This window comes from Pseudochaenichthys georgianus, chromosome 16 (genome assembly GCF_902827115.2).
Source record: "Pseudochaenichthys georgianus chromosome 16, fPseGeo1.2, whole genome shotgun sequence".
NCBI classification, from domain to species: domain Eukaryota; kingdom Metazoa; phylum Chordata; class Actinopteri; order Perciformes; family Channichthyidae; genus Pseudochaenichthys; species Pseudochaenichthys georgianus.
In genome coordinates, this window is record NC_047518.2 from 4,658,821 (window position 1) to 4,684,363 (window position 25,543).

The 25,543-nt window shown below is 41.4% G+C and overlaps 1 protein-coding gene across 5 annotated transcripts in view; it reads right to left on the minus strand.

Moving 5' to 3' along the window:
* Positions 1–25,543, minus strand: part of cep192 (centrosomal protein 192) — a 55,570-nt gene that overhangs the window by 6,563 nt on the left and 23,464 nt on the right. For 3 of the 5 annotated variants that reach the window (XM_071205792.1, XM_071205793.1, XM_071205790.1), the window contains exons 31-46: positions 25,295–25,434; positions 24,437–24,529; positions 24,116–24,234; positions 22,978–23,175; positions 22,433–22,523; positions 15,937–16,116; positions 15,548–15,808; positions 11,692–11,813; positions 10,653–10,762; positions 7,101–7,236; positions 4,348–4,438; positions 4,115–4,208; positions 3,800–3,923; positions 3,438–3,543; positions 3,102–3,330; positions 2,801–2,877 (exon numbers count right to left, since the gene is read on the minus strand). In XM_071205792.1, coding sequence (XP_071061893.1) covers positions 2,801–2,877; positions 3,102–3,330; positions 3,438–3,543; positions 3,800–3,923; positions 4,115–4,208; positions 4,348–4,438; positions 7,101–7,236; positions 10,653–10,762; positions 11,692–11,813; positions 15,548–15,808; positions 15,937–16,116; positions 22,433–22,523; positions 22,978–23,175; positions 24,116–24,234; positions 24,437–24,529; positions 25,295–25,434 — 2,171 coding nt within the window. The remainder of the gene's footprint in view (positions 1–2,800; positions 2,878–3,101; positions 3,331–3,437; positions 3,544–3,799; positions 3,924–4,114; positions 4,209–4,347; positions 4,439–7,100; positions 7,237–10,652; positions 10,763–11,691; positions 11,814–15,547; positions 15,809–15,936; positions 16,117–22,432; positions 22,524–22,977; positions 23,176–24,115; positions 24,235–24,436; positions 24,530–25,294; positions 25,435–25,543) is intronic. The other 2 variants (XM_034101900.2, XM_071205791.1) reach the window with 1 other exon arrangement.

The following is a 25,543-nucleotide window of genomic DNA, read 5'->3' on the forward strand; positions in this document are numbered from 1 at the left end:
AAAGTACTTATTGCCGGAGATCGCATGCTGTGGTTTTATTAAATGTGCCAAGTGCTAGGACTGTCTTAGGGAAGAAAGCTTTTAGATGTGCAGCTCCACTAACATGGAACAGTCTGCAAAAAGAATGGAAAATTACCAAGCTAGTACCACTACATGTTTTTAAAGCTTGGTTGGATGCTACACAATCAGATGCTGTTGGCACCTGTACATGTGGATAGATATGTTGTTCTGTTGTTTATGTTTTGCCTTTGATGTTATTCCATCCCATTTATCTCAACTCAAGTTAGTATTAAATGCAGACAACTCCAAACTCATGATATTCTCAAATGGCAAAAAGTTAACTTCTTTTCTCCCCAACATTTGTACTGTTCAAGGGACTGACATTTACATTGAAAGGGTCACTACATACACATATCTAGGTTTTATTATTGATCAGAACTTATCTTTCAAATCACACACTGAAAATGTTGTTTTAAAAATTAGGTTTCTCCGTTCAGACAAGGAAACATTTGATCTCTGCAACGTTTTTACCAGTATTGGATTCAGTATCTGCTTTACATGAATGTCTCTGACCAGTGCCTAAAGAGTTTGGATACTGTGTACCATTGTGCATTGTTTTATTACATATATATATATATTGTGAGTTTGGAATAAATATGCACTTTATGAAAATTATTAGTTGGTTACTGTTAGTAAAAAACAGTAAGGTTAATACTGGATGTTTGTTACACTTGGATATGTTTTCATTGGACATTCAATTCAATGCCTTTATTTATCCAGTTAAAATCCCATTGATATCAATGATATCTTTTTCAAGGGAGACCTGCAGCAGTAGGTTCCACATGAAGACATACAAACATAAACAACATATCTATCCACATGTACAGGTGCCAACAGCATCTGATTGAGTAGCATCCAACCGAGCTTTAAAAACATGTAGTGGTACTAGCTTGATAATTTTCCATTCTTTTTGCAGACTGTTCCAAGTTAGTGGAGCTGCACATCTAAAAGCTTTCTTCCCTAAGACAGTCCTAGCACTTGGCACATTTAATAAAACCACAGCATGCGATCTCAGGCAATAAGTACTTTCAATTCGCAGAGAGATCAGAGAGCAGATGATCAGTGGGGCCTTGTTTTTACTGAATGATGTGTTTTTTTATGGGGAATTCAAATATGAGCTTATTTTTAGGATTTTCGGAGACTTTGCACACGTTTTCACAAACATGTTCACGCTAGGAGTACTTCCATTCGCTTCGTCTTGATCTGTAGATGTGATTTGATGTGTCGTGTGTCTCCCAACTCCTCTCCAAAGTTCAGATACTATAAAGGTAAATAAAACATTAAACAATGACAAAATAACAACCTGAAAGATATGTATTCTATCTACACATTTCGTAATTATCTAATCTCGTGGCCTTATAAAAGTGTTGGCTAAAGTAACGCAGAATATATATATTTTTTAATTGTAAATAATTAGAAACATTATTTATGTGCACAAGTACACACACATAACAAGCTGTACCGAGTTCCTCCGGCTGCAGTTCCGCAGACGGCCGGTGTGTGGCAGCAGAGCGCTGGGAGCAGAGGGAGGTGAGTAGACGGATATGACGGATGCGACGGAAATACACCCGAACATATCTGGTACCCCGTGTCACTACCCGATCCGTCCCCCTGCCCGATCGGTACTGCGCATGTGCGAGATGGTTCGCCATATTGGACAACTCCGGACGGCAACCCAAGATGGACACTTGACACAGTGGCTTTTAGCAAAGCTGTATGTACTTATGATGTACTTAACCCTAAATAAAAGAACCCCATAAAAAGAGTTGTTAAATAATAGTGAAGTCACGTTGTAATAACAATAACTCATCTCTCTCGGTTTTTCTTTTTGAGCTTTGCTAAAAGCCACTGTGTCAAGTGTCCATCTTGGGTTGCCGTCCGGACTTCCGGACCATCTCGCACATGCGCAGTACCGATCGGGCAGGGGGACGGATCGGGTAGTGACACCCCAAACACATCTGGTACCTACACCGGAATAAGTCCCTGGGGGTGGATTAGGCAAATGAAGCCGCTGACGTCACTTCTTCTTCTTCTTCTGCTTTGGGTTTACTGGCAGGCTGCAAACCACTTCACGGCGTATACTGCCGCCCAAAGTCCCCGGAGTTGGGGAAGGCTTCAGTAGAAGCTGCTGGGACTCCCAGCAGCTTCTACTGAAGCCTTCAGAGTAAATCGCCAGAACACCGACACCTCCTCATCTCCACCGCTCCCATGTTTTATTTTGTGTTGCCATAAGTTAGTCTCTCTGCGTTTCTGCGCTGGGCTAATGCAAGGATAATAAAATGGCGGCTTCACAGAAGTTTTTGGGAGTTTTACGGGGCGTGGTTTGCAATCCGCCCAGCCAATCAGACACAGGAACCTTTTTCTCCCACGAAAGTCCCTGCTCGTCTCTAGCAGGGACGGAAAAGGGGGTGAAAAGGTTCTCATGAACTAATTTGAGTTCCGGCTCTTTTTGGTGTGAACGCAACATTTCGGAACTATATCGGAACTATAGTGGGAAAAGTGCTGCGGTGTGAACGCGCCTATTGCCCGGTAAAAAGACACAGTTGGATGTTTGAGCAACAACATCCAGCGAAACTTACAAGATAAACCCAATACCAAAGTGAATCATGAAACAAATGATGGATCTTTTGGATACACAGAGACTAACTAAATGAAAAAAGAAAAGAAATAAACTAACAAGTTAAAGCCGCTGATTCTTGAAGAGTTGACAGAAGAAAGAAATTGTAAAAAGAAAAAGCACCTTGACATATGGAGGAGCAAATGATGACAGGTACCACCGCACTTCCACTTTGCCATTCTGCACCTCCAGCTGGGCCTCTGAAGTAGAAAAACAGAGTATAAGTCTCCGACAGATACACAAAACATAGTATGCTGCCTACAGAGTATTACTGAGAACCACATTAGTCTGAAGATTTGAAACCGTTTTCACATCATCAGGCTTCTAAATCATTGTTTTAAGGCTGCTCAGATTGCCAACAACATGCTGCTGTAACACTCAAACCCAGATGTAGAAGACAGAAAAGTTTGAGCCTCCTCCAAACCTGATGTTTCCCCTGAAGGAGTGCTGGGGAACATGATGGTCTTGTTGCTGATCTCCAGCAGGGCTAGAGGAGCCTGTGGGGTGTGCTGGGGTAGTGACGGCTGGACAGTGAGTCTGGGCACAGTCAGCACTGGAGTGGCAGCCTGAGCAGGCAGGGCTGACAGAGTGGAGTCTGCTGGGGCTGCGGACACATCCAAAGCCAGGTCCCCACGAATCTGGACCTTAATCAACTGAAACAACAGTCACAACACACACATTCAGGTCTTAGGTTCTCACAGCGATGCATGCCTGAGTTGTCTTGAGGTTTATAAAGCGGTGTGTCCCAAGTGTTCCATACCTTCTGCTGACTGTCGCACTGGACATAAATCTGTCCACTCCATGGCAGCAGGGTAGATTTAGTTGCTAGTGAGGGGTTGGGGCTGATCAAAATCTGTAGGTGGCACCTTTTTTTTTTTAAATGACATAAAAACAGGACACAAATGGAATAATTCCAATCACATATACACACAGTGACAGAGGATAACATTAGCATTGGATTTTCTCTTTGTAATTAGTTGTTTATTGAAGCTATGTTGACATAGTGTGGTAAGTACAAACATAACAAATTGTCGCATTAAATACATGGGCTCTAATTCTAACCCAATAGCTTTGCTTTTACCATAACCAATATTTTGATCGAACAACAATGTGTATTCTTACTGAGGCTCAATAACTCCATGCTGAGGGGTGATGGTGAGACAGTGAGCGGGCCAGGACAGATCGAAGCTCAGCTCTCTGGAAGTATTGTTCCGGATCTGAACCTGACTCGTGGAGGCCGCACCATCTACAAACAACAACAGTAAAAAAACAAATGTGTCCCGCTGTGTACCAATAACTCTCTGATGCAGAATCATAAACCTATGGTTTAGAGTAACTTGCTTCACCAATCATACTCAAAATCTGTAGTGCAATTTAAAAAAAAGCTGTTAAAAGTTCACACAATATGCTTTTAACATATATATATTTCCTACTTACTGATGGTGGGAGCTGCAAGGACAAGTTGTTCTGGGTGGAGGGTCCAGGACTCAGACCGCCTGTGTAATGGCTCTGAAGCCTGTGGAGGGACACTCTGCATTGAAAAATATATATTTTATGCCATATAAAGATTTAAAAAAAAAAAAAATCATTTCATACAGTAGAAACGGCACATAGATATTCAACAATCAGATCATCATTAAAGAGGTATCCTTAAAGAAGCCTTATGGTACCTTTAAGGATGGCTCTGCCACTCTCAGTGCTGGACCTTGGGGACCTTTCACTGGCAGCACATCCAGAGACACATTGCCATTTGTCAAAGCACTGGAAATCACAAAATAAACAACAAAAACAACTGTGGCCAAGGTGATATATTTCATTCAAATGCATTCACCATAAAGTAGTGTACAGAATCTGAATTAATATTTATTTTAACCGCCTTTGCTTTCTCACTGTCTCCGTCCCCACCAACTCATAAATCTGGCAATGTCCTTGATCTCATATTCTCAAGGAACTGCTCTACTTCTAACCTCTCTGTAAACCCGCTCCACACCTCCGATCACTTCTTCATTTCATTCTCTCTACCCCTTTCCAAACATAACAAACTAATCTCTTCTCATCCTGCACCTGTCCGCCGCAACCTTCGTTCCCTCTCCCCCTCTACCTTTGCCTCATCGGTGCTCTCAGCCCTCCCTTCCTCTGACTCCTGCCTCCAAACTCTGCTGCAGAAACTCTCCTCTCTCATCTTCTCTGGACTCTCTCTGTCCTCCCTCATCCTCTCTGGACTCTCTCTGTCCTCTCACATCTCGGCAGGCTCGTCAGTCCCCTCCTGCTCCCTGGCTAAATGTCGCACTGCGTGCTAATAGAACCGTCATTCGGGCAGCAGAGCGGAAATGGTGGAAATCCAAACACCGTGACGACCTCCTAACCTATCAGGCTCTCCTCTCGTCTTTCTCTGCTTCGATCTCTCAGGCAAAAAGCACTTTCTTTCAAGATAAGATCCAATCTTCCTATTCCAATCCCAAAAATCTATTTTCTATCTTCTCCACCCTCCAGAGCTCCTTGCCCCTCCTCCCTACTTCCAAGCGACTTTGTTAACTACTTAGAAAAAGAAGAGCGAATATCATCAACCTTTTTTTCAGACTCACCTTTACTCACCGCTGGGTCACCAGACCCTCCTTCCACCCGCACACTGACCTCCTTTTCCCCTCTCGCTCCAAGTGAGGTTCTTACCCTCATTACCTCTGCCCGCCCTACCACCTGTCCTCTGGACCCTATCCCTTCAAACCTCCTTCAGACTATCGCTCCTGATATTCTACCGTTTCTCACCCATTTCATCAACACTTCTCTAACTTCTGGTCACTTTCCAAACAGTCTCAAGGAGGCAAGAGTAAACCCTCTCCTAAAGAAACCCACTCTCAACCCGTCTGATGTTATAAACTACAGGCCTGTCTCTCTCCTCCCGTTCCTGTCTAAAACACTTGAACGCGCTGTCTTTAAACAACTCTCCTTTTATCTCCATCAGAACAACCTTCTGGATCCGCACCAGTCTGGTTTCAAGGCAGGTCACTCCACAGAAACTGCCCTCCTTGCTGTCACTGAGGAACTGCACACGGCTAAAGCAGCCTCCCTCTTCTCCGTCATCATCCTGTTGGACCTGTCTGCTGCATTCGACACGGTGAATCATCAGATCCTCCTTCACACTCTCCAAGAAATTGGAGTTTCAGGCTCTGCACTTTCCTTCCTCACCTCATACCTCAAAGATAGTACCTACAGGGTAACTTGGAGAGGGTCAGAGTCCGACACTTGTCAATTAACTACAGGGGTCCCTCAGGGCTCTGTCCTCAGTCCCCTCCTCTTCTCTCTGTACACAAACTCGCTTGGATCTGTCATTCGCCCGCATGATTTTTCATACCACTGCTACGCTGACGACACCCAATTAATCCTGTCCTTCCCCCGCTCAGAGACCCAGGTCGTCGCACGCATCTCTGCTGGTCTAGCGGACATCTCTCAGTGGATGTCTGCTCGCCACCTCAAGCTCAACCTTGACAAGACTGAACTGCTTTTCCTTCCGGGAAAAGATTGTCCCACTCTTGACCTGACAATCAACATCGGCCCCTCTGTTATTTCACCGACTCAGACTGCAAGGAATCTGGGTGTGACCCTAGATAACAACCTGTCCTTCACTGCAAACATCGCTGCTACAACCCACTGCTGCAGATATACGCTTTACAACATCAGAAGGATGCGTCCCCTCCTGACCCAGAAAGCGACGCAGGTTCTGGTCCAGGCTCTCGTCATCTCACGCCTAGACTACTGCAACTCCCTCCTGGCTGGTCTACCTGCATGTGCCATCCGACCTCTGCAACTCATCCAGAATGCAGCGGCTCGTCTGGTCTTCAACCTTCCTAAATGCTCCCACACCACGCCGCTCCTCCGCTCCCTCCACTGGCTTCCGGTAACTGCTAGAATCCACTTCAAGACAATGGTACTTGCGTACCATGCTGCGAATGGATCTGGCCCTTCCTACATCCAGGACATGGTTAAACCATACACCCCAGCATGTGCACTCCGCTCTGCATCAGCAAAATGGCTCGCTGCACCCGCACTACGAGGGGGACCCAAGTTCCCATCAGCAAAAACACGTTGGTTTGCTATCCTGGCTCCAAAATGGTGGAATGAGCTCCCCATTGACATCAGGACAGCAGAAAGCTTAAACATGTTCCGGCGCAGACTAAAAACTCATCTCTTTTGTTTCCACTTCACGCAATAAAATACAAAAAAAACAACAAAACTTGGATACTAACTATGCACTTACACTCTATGAAACCTAATGTACTTATATGATTCTGTTTTCTTCAAGTTTCTTGGTCAAATGCACTCGTAAGTCGCTTTGGATAAAAGCGTCGGCTAAATTAAATGTAATGATAAACTAAATCAGGTATCTATTTGTGTATCAGTATGTTAGAAATGAGTGTGGCAGTACCTGTCCGTCTCTGCTCTGTGTTTATCAGCGAGCAGCAGCAGCTCACTGTTCGTACTTCCAACCAACGACACCACTACCTTACTCATATTTCCATAGAAGATGTGAGCTTCATTGGGCCGCTGAGGCAGGTCGTAGACTTAAAAAAAGGTCAATACATTTAGAAACGTCAATATTTTAGACATGTATTACAACTTCATTCTTAAATTAAATCTATTATTTTTACTATGTTTTCTGTACCTTTAACACACACACACACACACACACACACACACACACACACACACACACACACACACACACACACACACACACACACACACACACACACACACACACACACACACACACACACACACACACACACACACACACACACACACACACACACACACACACACACACACACACACACACACACACACACACACACACACACACACACACACACACACACACACACACACACACACACACACACACACACACACACACACACACACACACACACACACACACACACACACACACACACACACCCACACACGGACACACCCACGCACTCACACACACACACACACACACCTCTACACACACACACACACACACACACACACACACACACACACACACACACACACACACACACACACACAGTATTCATACCCCTTCACTTTTTCCACATTTTTGTATGTTACAGCCTTATTTCAATTTGGATTAAATTCATTAGTTTTCTGCAACATTCTACACACAATACCCCATAATGACAAAGTGAAAAGAGTTTTAAAATAATTTTTGCAAATGAATTAAAAATAAAAACACTCAAATATCACATAAACATAAGTATTCACCACCTTTACTCAATACTTTGTTGAACCACCTTTGGCAGCAATTACAGCCTCAAGTCTTCTTGAGCATGATGCTACACGCTTGGCACACATATCTTTGGGCAGTTTCTCCCATTCTTCTTTGCAGATTGTCTCAAAGCTCCCTCAGCTTGGATGGGGAGCGTCGTTGCAGAGACATTTTCAGATCTCTCCAGAGATATTCAATCTGGTTCTAGTCTGGGCTCTGGCTGAGGCACTCAAGGACATTCACAGTCTTGTCCTGAAGCCACTCCTTTGTTATCGTGGCTGTGTGCTTAGGGTCGTTGTCCTGTTGAAAGGTGAACCTTCTCCTCAGTCTGAGGTCCAGAGCAGGTTTTCATCAAGGATCTCCCTGTACATTGCTGCATTTATCTTTCCCTTGATCCTGACTGGTCTCCCAGTTCCTGCTGCTGAAAAACCTCCCCACAGCATGATGCTGCCACCACCACCATGCTTCACTGTAGGGATGGTGTTGGCCAGGTGATGAGCTGTGCCTAGTTTCCTCCAGACATGATGCTTGTCATTCAGGCCAAATTTGGTTTCATCAGACCAGACAATTTGGTTTCTCATGGTCTGAGAGTCCTCTAGGTGCTCCATGTGGGCTTTCATGGTCTTTTGCCGAGGTGTGGCTTCCTTCTGGCCACTCTACCATAAAGGCCTGATTGGTGGAGTGCTAGAGATGGTTGTCCTTCTGGAAGGTTCTTCCATCTCCACAGAGATCACTCTGACTGGAGCTCAGTCAGAGTGATCAGGTGCTGTGGGTATTGTCATGTACTGTGGGTATTGTCCACAGTACATGACCATTGCATGTATGATATGTGTAATGTGTATTTGTAAAGCGCTTTGAGCATCTGGAAAAGCACTATAATAAAATGTAAGGAATTATTATTATTATTATCATCGGGAAGGCCCTTCTCCCGATGTTCAGTTTGGTTTGGGCGGCCAGCTCTAAGAAGAGTCATGGTGGTTTCAAACATCATCCATTTGCAAATGATGGAGACCAATATGCTCGTTGGGACGTTCAATGCTGCCGCCATTTTTCTGTAGCCTTTCCCAGATCTGTGTCTTGATACAATCCTGTCTGAGGTCTACAGACAATTCCTTGGACCTCATGACTTGGTTTGTGCTCTGATGTGCACTGTCAACTGTAGGACCTCATATAGACAGGTGTGTTCCTTTCCAAGTCATGTCCAATCAATTGAATTGACTACAGGTGGATTCCAGTCAAGTTATAGAAACATCGCAAGGATGATCAGTGGAAAAAGGATATGCCTGAGCTCAATTATCAGTGTCATAGCAAAGGGTGTGAATACTGAAAACATTTGCGAAAACCTCTTTAAAAACGTTTTCTATTTGTCATTATAGGGTATCGTGTGTGGAATGTTGAGAAGAAAATAATAATTTAATCCATTTTGAAATAAGGCTGTAACATAACAAAATGTGAAAAAAGTTAAGGGGTATGAATACCTTCCGGGTGCACTGTATATATATATATATATATTTTATTAGGGCTGTCAAGTTAACACCATTTTTTTTAACGCCACTAATTATTTTAACGTGCGATTAGCGCATGTGTATTTGTCCTCGGCCCGCCCCGTAGTTTCAGAGCCCAAAGGCTTGACGTTGTTAGTTGGATGGTGGGAAATTCTAGCGAGATATATGGATACAAAAAAAGGTGTTTTAAACAGCAAGCCAAGCACACAGCTGATGCTTCTCCGCTCCTGCCGCTCGCTTGCGGCAGACCACGCTTGAAAGTTTTCCCGGGGAGACGCCTGGACACAGCGTCTACGAGCAGCAAGCTTTCAACAGCGATAGCTAAATGGGTGGCAGTGGCTACAGCTTGCAGGACAATTAACATTGTGGAGGACGAGGGACTGTGTGAGATCATCCGGATCGTATCCAACGTGTCGACTGCACATCAAAGCGCATTCTTTTGACCCTAGGTGGGAACTTCAGTCTCATGCTTTGACTGTTATGAAGACAGAGGAGCGGCATTTCGCCGACAACTGTAAACAAGCTTGTCTGTATGAGCAACTGGCTCAGTGCAAAGAAGTACACAGGGTTGGGAGAGAGTGAGAGAGGTTCCAGGTTGTTGTGTTGAGAATATTCAGGAGAATATTTATCATTGTTCCAATGATAATAAACAAACATTTGCATAAAGCATATTATTATTCAAGCTCTCCTGATCGGCCTTTATAGAGAGCACCGATCAAACTATTAAGAGTGAATATCGGCCGATAATGATCGGCGGCCAATCGATCGAAGCATCCCCAATTATTACCGGACATTGTGACCGGCAGGTTTTGAATTGACCGTTTTTTAATCAATTTTACCAGCTAAAAACCGGTATTTAGCGGCTAACGGAAACCCTGATATATATATATATATATATCTGTGTACGTGTGTATATATATATATGTTCTAAAGGTTTTCAAAGGAACTACCTCGGTGTATAGAGCATCAGTTATATAATTTATGATGAACTGACCACAGGGTATAAATAACTACTAATAAAATAATCAGAAATACATTAGCTAAAATATAAAAACAATGCAGATTGTTACTTTTATAGTATCTACAGTACTAGGAGGTTCTTTTCAACTGTTTTTTTTTCAAACATAATATCCGCCATTTTTTAAAGACGAGAATGAAAATATAATGTTTGAGTAGCACAATAAAGACATCTTACCCTCTGTAAGGTTTTCTTCTCCCAAAAACGTTTCATAGAAATTGATGTTTTTCAGCAGACTGTTTTCAGACAGAGCCTTCTTCACCGCCTCCGGCTTGCTCTGAAGCAATCTGAAAAGAGAAAACAGCTTTCTTACAAAAGCAGAACCATCTGGAATTGGATATACAAACTATAAACGCTTTTAAAAGTTTGCTAAACAATGAGTATTCATTCAAAGTTGTTGAAACCGGGCAGCTGCAAAGGGGTTCTAGAAACAGTAAGGGGCCCATAGAGATGGACACATCTTTGCCGACTTGTTATTAAAGGGGAACCTCTAATGCATCGACTGTTTCACTCAGCCATCTGGGTAAGCATTGACAGCAATATTGAAATTCCTAAATAAAGCTACATCTATATATATCCTGCAGTTTTGTATTTTTTTTGGATCTTGATAGTTTGTCCTTGATTTATTTTTGGGGAAATGTTCCTAAACTGCATGTTTTATTGAAAGAAAAACAGTATATCTACATACACTTACATTTAGTTGCTTTTCTCAAAAGTAATCGAGGAAATATTGTGTTAGAACCATAGGTTAGAACATCGGTCCCTTACCTTGTTCCCTGTCTTATGAGATAATGAATGTTGATGATGAATTCAATAAATGTGTTTTAGGGATTTTCTTAATGGCTATTTGTTTTATTCTTAATGACATTCTGTATACCTGTATCTACAGTTGTGTTGATTTGTTAGTGGAAGCTGCCTTATGCTATTTCAGAAGTTGGAATGATGGAACAAATTGGCTGTAGTTTGAGGCAACACTTTAATTGCATCAGGGCCAATCACAATTATGGAGTTTCACAAATATTAATTTGTGAATAACAAATAACACGTGACTATGATGTTATTGTGGAAATAATAAAGAATATATTAAAGGAACTGCTTGTTTGATAAATGTCAACTTCCTCTACATTCTTCCTCCTCCTACTACTACCACTACTCCCATACACGCCAACATAACTCTTTTAGCAAGTTTACTGAACTAAGTGTCTGAAGGCCTCACCTCCTGTACTGCTGCCTGGAAACCTCATCTCCACAAAACAGGCAGACGGAAGCCAGCATTGCATTGGCCGACTGACATAGTGCTTGTTCTCTTTGAGTGGACTTTATTAGTACAGTTATCACCTGAAAACACAAGCAAATATTAGTAAGAAGGTCATATTTCTGCAAGAAATGTCCAACTACTAAAAAGGAGTACCGTTTCAAAAGCAAACAACATGGCTGAAGCTGTGGAACTTTTTGTTGAAGCAGCTATCGCGTCAGTATTGAAAGAAGTGGGAGGGATATTTTTGTTAAAAAAACAATTGCTGCACATAAAAGATTAAAAACTATAGTGCAGGGATTGTCCCATTATTTTGGATCACTGGGTCCTCAGTGCACCAACCCATATTGATAACTCTTGACAATGCTCCTTGAAATATAAAATGAGGATTTCAAGTTTAAAGCTAGACTTAAGTTATGGTCGTCATACATGAGTTAACAATGACGTGATTGTGTATTTTGTGAAAAGCGCGTAGGCTTAGCAAGTAGTCGTGGCGCTTGGTGATGCAAGTGGAGCATTTCATACATGATTGCCACAAATACTGATACTTTAAGCAGTCAAAATAATTAATGGATTTTCCACAGTCATTATGTCACAAGATTTAAGAAATTCAATACCAATTAGAGGTTCTAATAAATCTACGAGATTTGTTTATTCTAGCGAGCATTTGTTTACAGGATATTCAATCTTAATTTCATTTGTTCAATACACCTTTCTGGCTCCGTAATCACACCAATGCACTTTTAACTTAAGTATCCGGTTCCGACTGGTCACAACAATAATTAAATATCACTCTTATACAACAAATAATTAACATTTATCTATTTTGGGGTGCACATTTAGCCGTTTGCTGTCCTTATTTCTTAATGTTAAAAAGTGGTTGCCACTGATGGCAACCAAGCGGCAAACTCTGGGGAACAGCCGGGAAGCCAATACGGAAGTGCCACACACTGCAGTTCATACATGGGCCGCTAGGGACTGGCTGCAGAAAGGAGCAATTTCCATAGACCCCCATGTTAAAATGCCCAACTTTACAGCAGAAAAAAACATGTTTCTACCTATGGATGCAATACATATTATTATCGATATAGTTAGATTCCACCTTCATGATTATGAATCTGTGAGTGAATTGTTTTCTAACGCGACCCTTTTATTTATATTAGGTCTTAAAGTTTTTGCATAAATTAGGGCGTGGTCACGTTGATGGACACTTCATGCCTCACTGTCAGCTAACAGCAACTTGTCCACTCTGCTAGGCTACAACCATAGAGGCTACAACGTTAGTTAGTCATAGTACTGTACTTGACCCTTTAGCTTTAGCCGTGTTCGTGGTGATTGTGCCTTTTAAGGAATATTGTTACAAATACCAGACAATTAAAATGTCGTGCTGTGTGCTTGAATGTACTAACAGAACTTCCAAGAAGTCTAAAATGATAATATTATACATGTTAACCCCGTTCGCAGGTGTTTGTGTGCTTGGTAGCTTAGCTTGTTACTTATTAGCCAGCTAAGGACGTAACCCTTTATGCATACATATACATTTTAGTTTATGATTCAGCCTTGGGTAAGACTTTTATAGTCTGTGGCTATGACGCCCATAATGCTAAACGGGAGCAAATATTAATAAGGGACCCAATTATCCCAGTGGTGGCCGCCGGAGCTAACGGAGCCGCAGGGAGCTAGCTCCAGCCGGCGTCCCGGAGCTAGCCCACTGCGGCTCCGTTAGGTCCGGGCGGTGGAGTCCGTCTTTTCTCAACCTTGTGAATGACAAGCATTAAGAATAACAAAATATAGCTAATTCTCTTGCAGATTGTCTCATTTGATTATGAATGTAACGTTTATATAGGGGAACTACACTGTTGGCAGTAACTTGGTATGCATGTATTTCATGTTAGCTTAGCTTCTTAGCCTGAGCTAGCTCTGTTTACTTCCAGTTCGGAGGCAGCAGGTCCCGCCTCTTTGCCCTTATTTGGAGCAGGCGGGATTAGACTCTGACGTCACAGTCGAGCCGTTAGTGGCCGACTCCGCCTACTAAGGGCTTCACGGCAACTCTGCAGAATCCTATGGGTGACGTCACGGACACTACTTCCATTTATATATACAGTCTATGATGGCAACCAAAGGCCAAGAAGTGGTTGACATTTTTTCTGAATGGTTGCCAATGGCAACCTGGCAACCGTTACTGTCGAGCCCTGTTTGTTGTTCAAATAATATACTAATAAATACACAAATGGATAAAATATTTCTATGCATATTGGCAGGCCCGCCCCTCCCTACACGCAGATCACGCAGACTGCGTGGGGCCTCATCTTGCAGAGGGGGCCTCATCTGATGCGCAATAAAGCGCGAGGCTCCGGGACTCGCAGTTCACGCACGTGCTCCACTAGCAACTCCGTGGCAGCCCACACGACTATGAAAAAGGATTAATATGTATTTGCGATTTGATCTGATGATGTGATGCGAACAGACACCAGCCAAGTCTAAATCAAGGGCATTTTTTTGTCTCATAATTTACTTCTCTTCTTTTTTTTTTTATTATTTAGGGCTGGGCAAGTTAACGCGTTATCGCGTCTACGCATTAATTAATTAACCCCGACAATTATTTTATTGCGCATTAATAGTTTTTGTATTAATATTATAATTTTGAAAGTCAGTTTCTCACTGGCTCTGAATACACATACAGACAAACCATTGGGTCAAAAGAGGGGTGGGATGTTGATCAGTATTGGCTTAGGATGGGTGACATTACGTGTCTAAACCATAGGGTCTAAACCAATGAGAGCATAGGGGGTGGGCCTAATGCTACAGCAGCACTCACATGAACGAACTCTTACATCTCTTCAGAAGGCGGAGTTGATAGAACCAGAGTTTTCAATGGATTGAGGGTAACTTGTTTTTCTATAACAAACGTTAATGCCCTGGCAAATACCTTTGGTTTTATATTTGATAACATTAATGTTGAAGTTGAGATCTACAAGAAATAAAAAGTGAGGGGAAATAGAAAGGGAATACTGTTGTTAAAAAGCACCTTATGTTTAAAAGTCTCCTATTTTTAGGCATATATTATGAGTCTCGGATATATATATATTTTTTTTAAAAATGTCTATTATGTGTTTTGCTCAAAATACCAAACAGATCATGCATTTAAGACATCCCTAATATCACTCTGTTTTAGCCATGTTAGAAAACTGCAGGTTCAGGATCTTAGCTTGAAAAACAAAAAAAGAGGAGGGGGAACTAATGCCTGCTCAGAATTACCTGGCAGATTCAGCTCAATGCTGCCGTGATTAAACGCCATGTCATGTTCCAAACTACACAGACCATATTACATCCAAAACAGTCGGGCATTGTTTCTGATAGCAACTTTCTGATAGTGCCGTGGGTCTGCATGTCCGATATTACGTCATATCGGACGCAAATCTGGATCAGCTCCGTTGTACCCCCGTTTTTTCGAGATTCAGTTTTATTTTCTGACACTTTGTGCGTTCCCCGACACATATTTATGTATAAAAGACATCAAAAAGTGCATTCTGGGTCCCCTTTAAAGTGTTTGCAAACCAAATGTTACTGCATTTTTGTTCAAATAGCAGTACTTTTAAAATGAAATTGCGCCATACACTACTTTTGAGTTCATTATTGAATGTTGCGCATATCAATGAGATTAATCGCAGAAAATACTTTTTTTTTTAAATATTGCATTAGTATTAATATAATTACTAATTCTGGTGTCTTTTTATTCTATTTTAAGAAACATTTAGAATATCAGTTTTTCAAGAACTAGTGTGCGGTTCAAATCCGTAATAAAAATTCTCGCTACCTCTTGTGTCCTTTCCTTAAGCACAAACTGTGATGGGGCGATGCTGATGACAGAGGGTTCCATAACTGATCGTGTCTGCACATCTGAGAAGGCCACAGCTTTGATGAAAGCTGCTCTGGAGCCAGTGTTCCTCACGCAAATACACACTTTACTGACATGACCGACAGCGATGTCAGTCAATGTTGCCACATAGCCGTCTGCCTGTTTTCTCTGGTCCTCCAGAATGATGTTGCACGTCCCACCGTAGCCCGACAGTGGAATCTGAAGATAGGACACAAAGGAATCTAAATAAAGCCAGTCTTTCAATAGAAATGAAGAAAATATGAAAAAGAAACGAGGCAGGAAAAGACAGTAAAAATGGTCAGGTCTGACAGGGGTCACGTGCTCACAGTGAATTTGACCCCTGGCTGTGAAGGCCGGACTCCAGACTGTTTAATCTCCAGTTTGGCCAACATGCAGGCCACTCTGGTGGGAGCAAATAGCAGGTGGACAGTCACATCTTCTCTGGGACGAATGGACAGCTCTCCGTGTCGGGTCAGGCGCTCTTCAGGACTGAACATACTCTGCAGCTGAAAGAGAAAACACGTTTTAATACTGTGTTACAGTGTTGCGCATTTGTCACATCATCTTTTAGGGTTGTATAGCCGTTCTGTATGGAAGCAAACAAGAGACAGAAGTATTAGACACTTTTATTGTATTGTATTAGACACCGAATTTATAGCATTGAAAATAATTACTTGAATTTTTTTGCTCCGAATTTACCTATGTGAAATAAAAATGTAAAAATTCAAGTTCAGATCCCAAAAATTCAAGTGAAAACATTTGAATGCACAATTTCGGTGTATAAAATTCGACGTCAAAAATGTCGGTGTATAAAATTCGATGTCCAAAATTCGATGTCCAAAATCAAGAAATGGTAGATCAATAATACACATCAATCTGTGTGCATTTGTTGTGGATGGAACACAACAAATGGTGCTCTTACCTGTGATGCCTCCTCCAAACATTATAACCAGACTGTATCATTCAAACTATAAGTAACAGTTCTAGCTACTTGACTTTAGACACAATTTATTGAAAGACCAATCTTTATTTTACAGTGCCTCTCCTTTTGTTTGTATTATTAAACCCTGTCAATCTAAAGAAACTGAGCAACTCAACAGTTAACTTTATATTTCTTATTGTCCAAAGCATCTATTACACTATTTTTTCCTACAGAAATTAGCCCATGCTGGGCATAGCTGTTACCACCTGCACAGGCCTAGCCTGTCAATTAACAGATTAACATTTAGTGTAACTTATGTATATTATTTCGTTTTTATTTAAAAAAAAAAAAAAATGGTGATGGTTCATGCTTGATAACTTTTAGTTCACATTTCAATAAATTGTATTTGCACTCCTTTTGTCCGTTATTCTTACTGAAAATGTTAGATTACACATTCACATCTGACTGAAGATTGGCACCATTTATTTGTGATGTTGCAAACTCTGCGGTACAAGGCACAAGTATTGTGAACCTCATAAAGTGAGGCAAATGCATTTGATCAGCTGACTTTTTTTTCTTGCCAAACTTTATAGGCCTGACAACAATTACACTGTCTCTGAGGTGCAACGTAAAACAACACAACAATTATGTTCCTGTTAGACTACAAAACTAGTCAGTGTGCAGGTCTAAGTGTCTTAGTGAATGTCCTGTACTGCTCTTAAATCTCATATCAGCTTTTCCTTTCCCTCTTGGATGTTCTTCTGGACCCTCAGAGAAAGAGAACATGGTGAAGCAGTCCTGTCTCTCAGGCATGTCCTTTCCTAACAGAAATATCAAAAAACATTATTGCAGAGCAAGTGTGTTATTTAAGAAAGAGGTGTGTTTGTTTGTTCAGGGGCTATAAATATAATGATTTTTGTATTTGAATGTGAACAGTGTACTACAAATATAATCAGATTATGAATAAACTGTTCTAAAATCAACATTGAAATAAATGTATTATTAAAATAATATTTAACTGTTATCAAAACTTAAACTGTAGAACAGTGCTTCTCAAAGTGTGGTCCGCGGACCACTGGTGGTCCGTGAGCGCCCCCTAGTGGTCCGTGAGTGTATTAGTAACATTTCAAATAAATCAAATTAATTTAAGTTTTCCGCACTCCCGCAGGAATATCTCCGCAATGGAGCGAGCTTAAGTTTAACTTTTGATTGCATGATATAGCCCAGATAAACACCTTCATCACACATGTGGCCACTTGTTTGTACCATTTTCATGCGATTTGTAAAAAACTATGTGTTTTTGGATATTTGTGGAGTTAGGTGGTCCGCGAGTGTTTTTTTATTGGTTAAGTGGTGCTTGTTATGAAAAAGTTTGAGAAACACTGCTGTAGAAGCTTGCTCTGTTCGGTTGTCTCACTGAAAGAGTCACTTTTAACATGTTGTTTTACAGTCAGTATGCAGAGACAAATGGTCGCAGTTCTCACAATAGGCGCATTCACACTGCGGTACTTTTCCCACAAAGGTTCATGCAAACTCTTTAGTTCGCATGAACTAAGTACAGATCGCGTTCACACCGGAAAAAGTCCCTGGGGTGGATTAGGCAAATGAAGCCGCTGACGTCACTTCTTCTTCTTCTTCTGCTTTGGGCTTACTGGCAGGCCGCAAACCACTTCACAGCGTATACTGCCGCCCAAAGTCCCCGGCTGGAAGTCCCCGGAGTTGGGGACTGGCTTCAGTAGAAGCTGCTGGGAGTCCCGGCAGCTTCTACTGAAGCCTTCCGAGTAAATCGCCAGAACGCCGACACCTCCTCATCGCCACCGCTCCCATGTTTTATTTTGTGTTGCCATAAGTTAGTCTCTGCGTTTCTGCGCTGGGCTAATGCTAATAATGCGAGGATAATAAAATGGCGGCTTCACACAACTTTTTGGGAGTTTTACGGGACGTGGTTTGCAATCCGCCCAGCCAACCTTTGTGGGAAAAGTACCGCAGTGTGAATGCGCCTTATATTCAATAATATTTGCCTTAAATACATTGAAATGTAAAAGTTGAACAAAAAAGTGATGTTGCTTGGTAAAATGTAAATGTAACCTTTTTCTAAGAAAGTACACTCAACATCACTGATGTGTAGGTGATCTAGTATTTAGTCATGTTTAATGGCATGTACAGTGGGGCAAAAAAGTATTTAGTCAGCCACCAATTGTGCAAGTTCTCCCACTTAAAAAGATGAGGTCTGTAACTTTCATCCTAGGTATACCTCAACTATGAGAGACAAAATGAGAAAAAAAATCAATCCAGAAAATCACATTGTCTGATTTTGAAAGAATTTATTTGCAAATGATGGTGGAAAATAAGTATTTGGTCAATAACAAAAGTTCATCTCAATACTTTGTTATATACCCTTTGTTGGCAATGACAGAGGTCAAATGTTTTCTGTAAGTCTTCACAAGGTTTTCACACACTGTTGCTGGTATTTTTGGCCCATTCCTCCATGCAGATCTCTTCTAGAGCAGTGATGTTTTGGGGCTGTCGCTGGGCAACACAGACTTTCAACTCCCTCCAAAGATTTTCTGTGGGGTTGAGATCTGGAGACTGGCTAGGCCACTCCAGGACCTTGAAATGCTTCTTACGAAGCCACTCCTTCGTTGCCCGGGCAGTGTGTTTGGAATCATTGTCATGCTGAAAGACCCAGCCACGTTTCATCTTCAATGTCCTTGCTGATGGAAGGAGGTTGTTACTCAAAATCTCATGACACATGGCCCCATTCATTCTTTCCTTTACACGGATCAGTCGTCCTGGTCCCTTTGCAGAAAAAAAGCCCCAAAGCATGATGTTTCCACCCCCATGTTTCACAGTAGGTATGGTGTTCTTTGGATGCAACTCAGCATTGTTTCTTCTCCAAACACGTCTAGTTGAGTTTTTACCAACAAGTTGTATTTTGGTTTCATCTGACCATATGACATTCTCCCAATCCTCTTCTGGATGATCTAAATGCTCTCTAGCAAACTTCAGACGGGCCTGGACATGTACTGGCTTAAGCAGGGGGACACGTCTGGCACTGCAGGATTTGAGTCCCTGGCGGTGTAGTGTGTTACTGATGGTAGCCTTTGTTACTTTGGTCCCAGCTCTCTGCAGGTCATTGACTCGGTCCCCCCGTGTGGTTCTGGGATTTTTGCTCACCGTTCTTGTGATAATTTTGACCCCACGAAGTGAGATCTTGCGTGGAGCCCCAGATCGAGGGAGATTATCAGTGGTCTTGTATGTCTTCCATTTTCTAATAATTGCTCCCACAGTTGATTTCTTCACACCAAGCTGCTTACCTATTGCAGATTCAGTCTTCCCAGCCTGGTGCAGGTCTATAATTTTGTTTCTGGTGTCCTTTGACAGCTCTTTGGTCTTGGCCATAGGGGAGTTGGGAGTGTGACTGTTTGAGGTTGTGGACAGGTGTCTTTTATACTGATAACGAGTTCAAACAGGTACCATTAATACAGTTAACGAGTGGAGGACTGAGGAGGCTCTTAAAGAAGAAGTTACAGGTCTGTGAGAGCCAGACATCTCGTTTGTTTGTAGGTGACCAAATACTTATTTTACAGAGGAATTGACCAATTAATTAATTAAAAATCCTACAATGTGATTTCCTGGATTCTTTCCCCCCATTCTGTCTCTCATAGTTGAGGTATACCTAGGATGAAAATTGCATGCCTCTCATCTTTTTAAGTGGGAGAACTTGCACAATTGGTGGCTGACTACTTTTTTGCCCCACTGTATATCAGTGTATTAGAGTTATTACTTTATGCATTCTTTGCAAAGTATGAAAAAGGTGTACCTTGGAATCCGTGCAGCAGTTACCTGCTGTTAGGAGTCCAGATCTGTCTCTTCTCCTCTGGTCCAGCCTGTCTGGGTCACCTTAAGGAGACTTTGAACAAACAGATGTAAAGTTACATGCGTGGGTTACAGACTTCTTTACATGCAAACTTTTTATCTTCTTTTAAAAAACAGGTCATAATCTTATTGTTATACTTAAGAAATTGCTGGATATCACAGTCCTTCTACTGTATCAGTTTGATTGAGTATTATTTTGTAGGTCCTTTTTATTTTACTGTTACTTTGGATGAGTTTTTCATGAGTCAGTCAAATTAATTTGTTTTCATATGGCATATGTATCACACGGGTAAGACACAAACCTATTTAACAAATGCAATGGATAAGCTTAATTCTCACTGAAGTCACAGATAACGTAATATCTAAACAAATAATTTCCTTGTCACTAAAGCATTGACTACGCTATTCATCGTCCTTAAATGCAGGAATTAAGTTACATGTTCCGTTCTACAGCCACGATAAGGCTGTTTCTCAAGTGTGATAATACAATTAAGAGGCATTGGTAATAATATTAAAAACAACAATGTTTGGGTCGTTCGTCGGATAGGCGGTTAGCTGCAATAAATAACTCCAGTTCAACAATCCACATGACAATATCTAAGGGAGCGTTATTTCTGGACCATCTTGAAATGTGACGTTCATATTTTAAAGATACACACATTTCATTGTGAGGTTGATTTAATATACACTAAGCCTCTCTTCAACAATACGTTGACGTTAGCTAGTCTATTTTATGCTATAGTAGAGCATAGCGAATTGAAATGAACCTTAACAATACATACAGTAACCTAACTAGCAAACTAACTATCCAACGTACAAGGATGACCTTATTTTACCAACCTCGCACAGAAGCCTTTTGGTATACAGTAGCATCCCACTTAATGTTTTATACTTCTTTATTACGTTTAACTTGGATGCTACGCATAGCACAGATGGAGTTACCGATTGCTCAAATGCTAACCCAACTCTAAACATTCATTAACGTTAGCTAAATAAAAACACCAGTAACATAACATAAAGTACGCAGGGTTGACTTACCGAAGAAACAGCATTCATGGACGGTCTGTGACGTCACTTTTAGCCAAACTGCATTTTGGGAAGCGACGTGGAGCGTTGCTGGCGTTGCACGCTTCAAAAGTTGATCAATGTTCAACTTTTGACGCCTCGACGGAGGCGTCAGCCAATCGAATCATATGCCAGTACAAGCTCTAGCCAATCAAAACGCGTGCTTGTGTGTCTGGGGCAGGAGATTCATGTGATTGGTTGTTGGTCGAGTGTCAGACACGCCAGCCGGCAAGCGTCAACGCACGCCGCTGTGTGGACGGGCCGTCCGACAGAGGAGCTAGGAGCAGCAGTTCCGTTGTCATGAAGGGGGAATCTAACTATATACAGAATATGTTTTTGTGGATCCAGGCTAGAAACATGTACATTTTCTGATGTTAAGTTGGACATTTTAACATAGGGTATACGGGAATTGCTCCCATCTGCATCCATCGCCTACTGTTTGCAGCATTGGGCTTCACCGCACTCTGTCCCGGAGTTCGCCGCTTGGCTCTGATAGGCCAGAAGTCGGTTTGATTGCATTCGGGCTCGATTGCTTATCCTGTCTGAGTAGCTCGGATGATATTGCATCGCAATTTTGGACATCGAATTTTAAACACCGACATTTTTTGAAGTCGAATTTTAAACACCGAAATTGCGCATTCTAATTTTTTTCACTTGAATTTTTGGGATCTGAATTTGACTATTGACTACTTGAATTGTTACATTTTTATTTCACATAGGTAAATTCTGAGCAAAAAAATTCAGATACATGATTTTCAAAGTAATTATTTTCAATGCTATAAATTTGGTGTCTGATAAAATTCAAATACTTCTGTCTCTTGTTTGCTTCCATAGTTCTGTTTTATATAAACAACTATGGCACTATGACAGGATGTGCAAACACAAAAACAGGATGTGAGAAAGATAAAAGAGAATAGAGATGTCATGTTTTCCAATTTGAAAATATTACAATCTACCTGAAAACAATCCTGGTCTTGACCACGGATAAGCAAACGTAGCTGCTGTGTGGCGTCGGTCGAATTGTTCCTTAGAACCAGCTTCTGTTGCCTGGAAAGCAATGGCAGATAAGTAATGTATTAACAATTTGTGTCCAGCAGTCCCATGTCAAACTAAATGTCTTTGACAAACTTTGATTTGATATTGAGTGATTATATTTTTGTCCTGACTCCTGACCTAATAAGACAGCTGAGCTAAAGCTGGGTCCAAGAGAAAGAATGAATGCATTCATTGTGTTTGGGAATTTTAGCTCCTTACTGCTGTCAGTACTTTACCTCCATTCAATGAGAAATTGTCCATTATGTTGCAATAGCTTCTGAGAAATAACACTCCCTATAGACTTCTGTCCCTTCTTATGAACACCATTACACAAGATTGAATTGAAAAACATAGACGACTGGACTTCAGGTTTTTTATGGATTACTTTTCAATGAATAATTGATACCTATAAGTGTTTTATTTAGTAACAAAAACAAATTATGAAATTAATGGAAAAGTTACTTACACAGCTCGTCCCAGAGTGACTCCTCCCCAGGCTACAAACTGTTTATTAGAGAGAATTGGTGGAACATCATTGGCCACAGCGGGAACAACGACATCAGCAGAGGGACTGGAAGCTTTCCCTGAGTCCTCTGGGACAACTTCGCCTTTCAGGGTTACCTCATACTGAGGACCTGATGGCAGCACCAAGATGGTGAGAAGGCTGCAACAAAACAAGCACCACCAAGTCAATCCAAATGGGTTTTAAAGATGGCCACTGAAGATGTGACATGTTTGGGATATACAAGGATATAACCCAAGACTCTTGCTTATGAACTGTTCATCTAAGCATAGCAAGTCCCCCTAATATAAAGAGATAAGAGATGTCAAATGCATTATGTTGTACTTTGTATTAGGGATGCCAGCGATTATTCGATTATTCGCTACAGTCTCCATAATCGAATATTATTTTTAAAAATCGATTTTATATATATATATATATATATATATATATATATATATTTTTTTTTATTTATGTATTTTTTTTTTTCTGGCTTAGTTTCAACCAAAATATATATGCTAATAATAGTAATAGTATTAATAATTGTAAATGGTCATTGGTCACACCACCAGTTTGTTTTACTGTAAACTTGGAGGAAGCCTGCGTGCAGAGCAGACTGCTGCTGCAGCACGCTACACACCGACCCCGCCCCCACCCCCCCTCTCCCTCACACGTGCGACTAAAGATGAACAAAGCGGCAGGTAAAAAGAGTTCCTCCTCGTGGAACTACTTCAAACTTACAAGTCCAAAGGAAGTTAAATGCAAGCTCTGCGAAAAGACGTTGGTCTATCACAGCTCAACCTCAACAATGCGTTGGCATTTGAGTGCGAAGCACGCCAAAGTGGTTACAGAGAAAGACGCAGCACAGCCGGCCATTACCAACTTCACTTCAAGGCTACGTCGTTGTGATGACATGCTTGTTTGTTGTTTGTACTGTGGGGGGGGGGGGTCGGTTGGTCGAATAATCGATTATTATTCGCCAGGGCTGCCGAATAATCGATTTTGATCATGGTCAGTTTCTGGCAACCCTACTTTGTATCCAATGTACAGAACCCATGGCTGTCCATGTGAACTGCTGCAAAAGAAATGTATGTTTGTATACCTTTCTTGATATTTCCTGCTGCCCTGTGCTTTGAAGGAGACCACGATGCCTTGCTCCTCTCCCATCCTCAGGAACAGTTCATCAGGTGTCACAGAAAAAATGTCCTCAGCATCACTGCACTATAGAAGGAATATAAGTGAGAGGGCAAATGTTTGAATGAGGCACGAGAATGATGGGAGGCAACAAGGAGGTTAGAGATGGAGAATAAAAGTAGCTAAATAGCAATGAATCCCTACTGTATGTTTCACAGTCTGAACACAAAATGTCACAGAGGCTTACCCAAACCCCAGATCTGATTGGAAAAGTAAAGGTCAGAATTACCTTGAGTTTCAGCTGCACGTCAATGTTTCCAGCATTCTTTAATGGCAGCGTCTGTTGACTAGATTTACCCAGTGGAACAGACAGACTGACAGTCTAGACAAAAGAAGCACAACAAGTATTTTACGGCCATCTCTACAGAGGCCAAGAAAAGCTGAACAAAGAACTAAACATGAACATGATGATACAAAAGTTAAAACAAACTAAATTGCTTGTATTCATTATTGATCTAGTCATTTCATTTCCCAATGTCTTTTGACATCATATGAAACACAACCAACCCTTTTAAAATGCAGTTTGAAATATCAGACCCATCACGTTAATAAAAAAAAAAAAAACGGCAACATTTCAAAGTTTTAAGTGAGTGAGTGCACATGCACATGAGTGCACATGCACGCACATGCACATGAGTGCACATGCACATGAGTGCTCATGTGTACTTGTACAGATGTCAAACTAATTCTCCATCTGCTTGCTGCTGTTTAAACATTTGGATGATACTCATTTTACAATTGCAAGATACCCTATCTATGGCGAAGACTATCTCACAGTTAAGTTTAACTAAATAACCTATTTTAAAGTTGCGTAAGCTACAGGCTTACTGCTTTTAAACAGAAATATTAAGAAACTGATTAGACTTATTGTCCAAAATTGGTAAGTATATTCTATGCATTCTCTTTTTTGAGACTCCTTTTTTTCATTATCTTTAAAATATACCTTGTGCGGGTAAAAGTGGTTTACAATTCAAGCTGGTGTATCTCATTAATCAGAGATACAAACATGCATAACAATGTGTTTGAACTGTAGTGGTGGGCAGAGATACAATGTCAGTCGACAAAAAAAACATAGCAGTTTTACTACCTGCAGGTCTTTAGGAGCATGGACCCTTGCAGTTCCACATTTGGCCTTGAGGGGAACACTCCTGATCACGTGACTAGGACCAGGAGAATCCACTTCAATGTCCACACGACCATTGTACTCATCAGCAGGACCAAGCTCTCCTGACAAGCACAGCCACACACAGATAGGGTTAACAGAAAATATTTGGTCCGTAAGTACATTTAAAATGGTTTGTGTATGTATGTATGTATGTATGTTTCAGCTGATAGT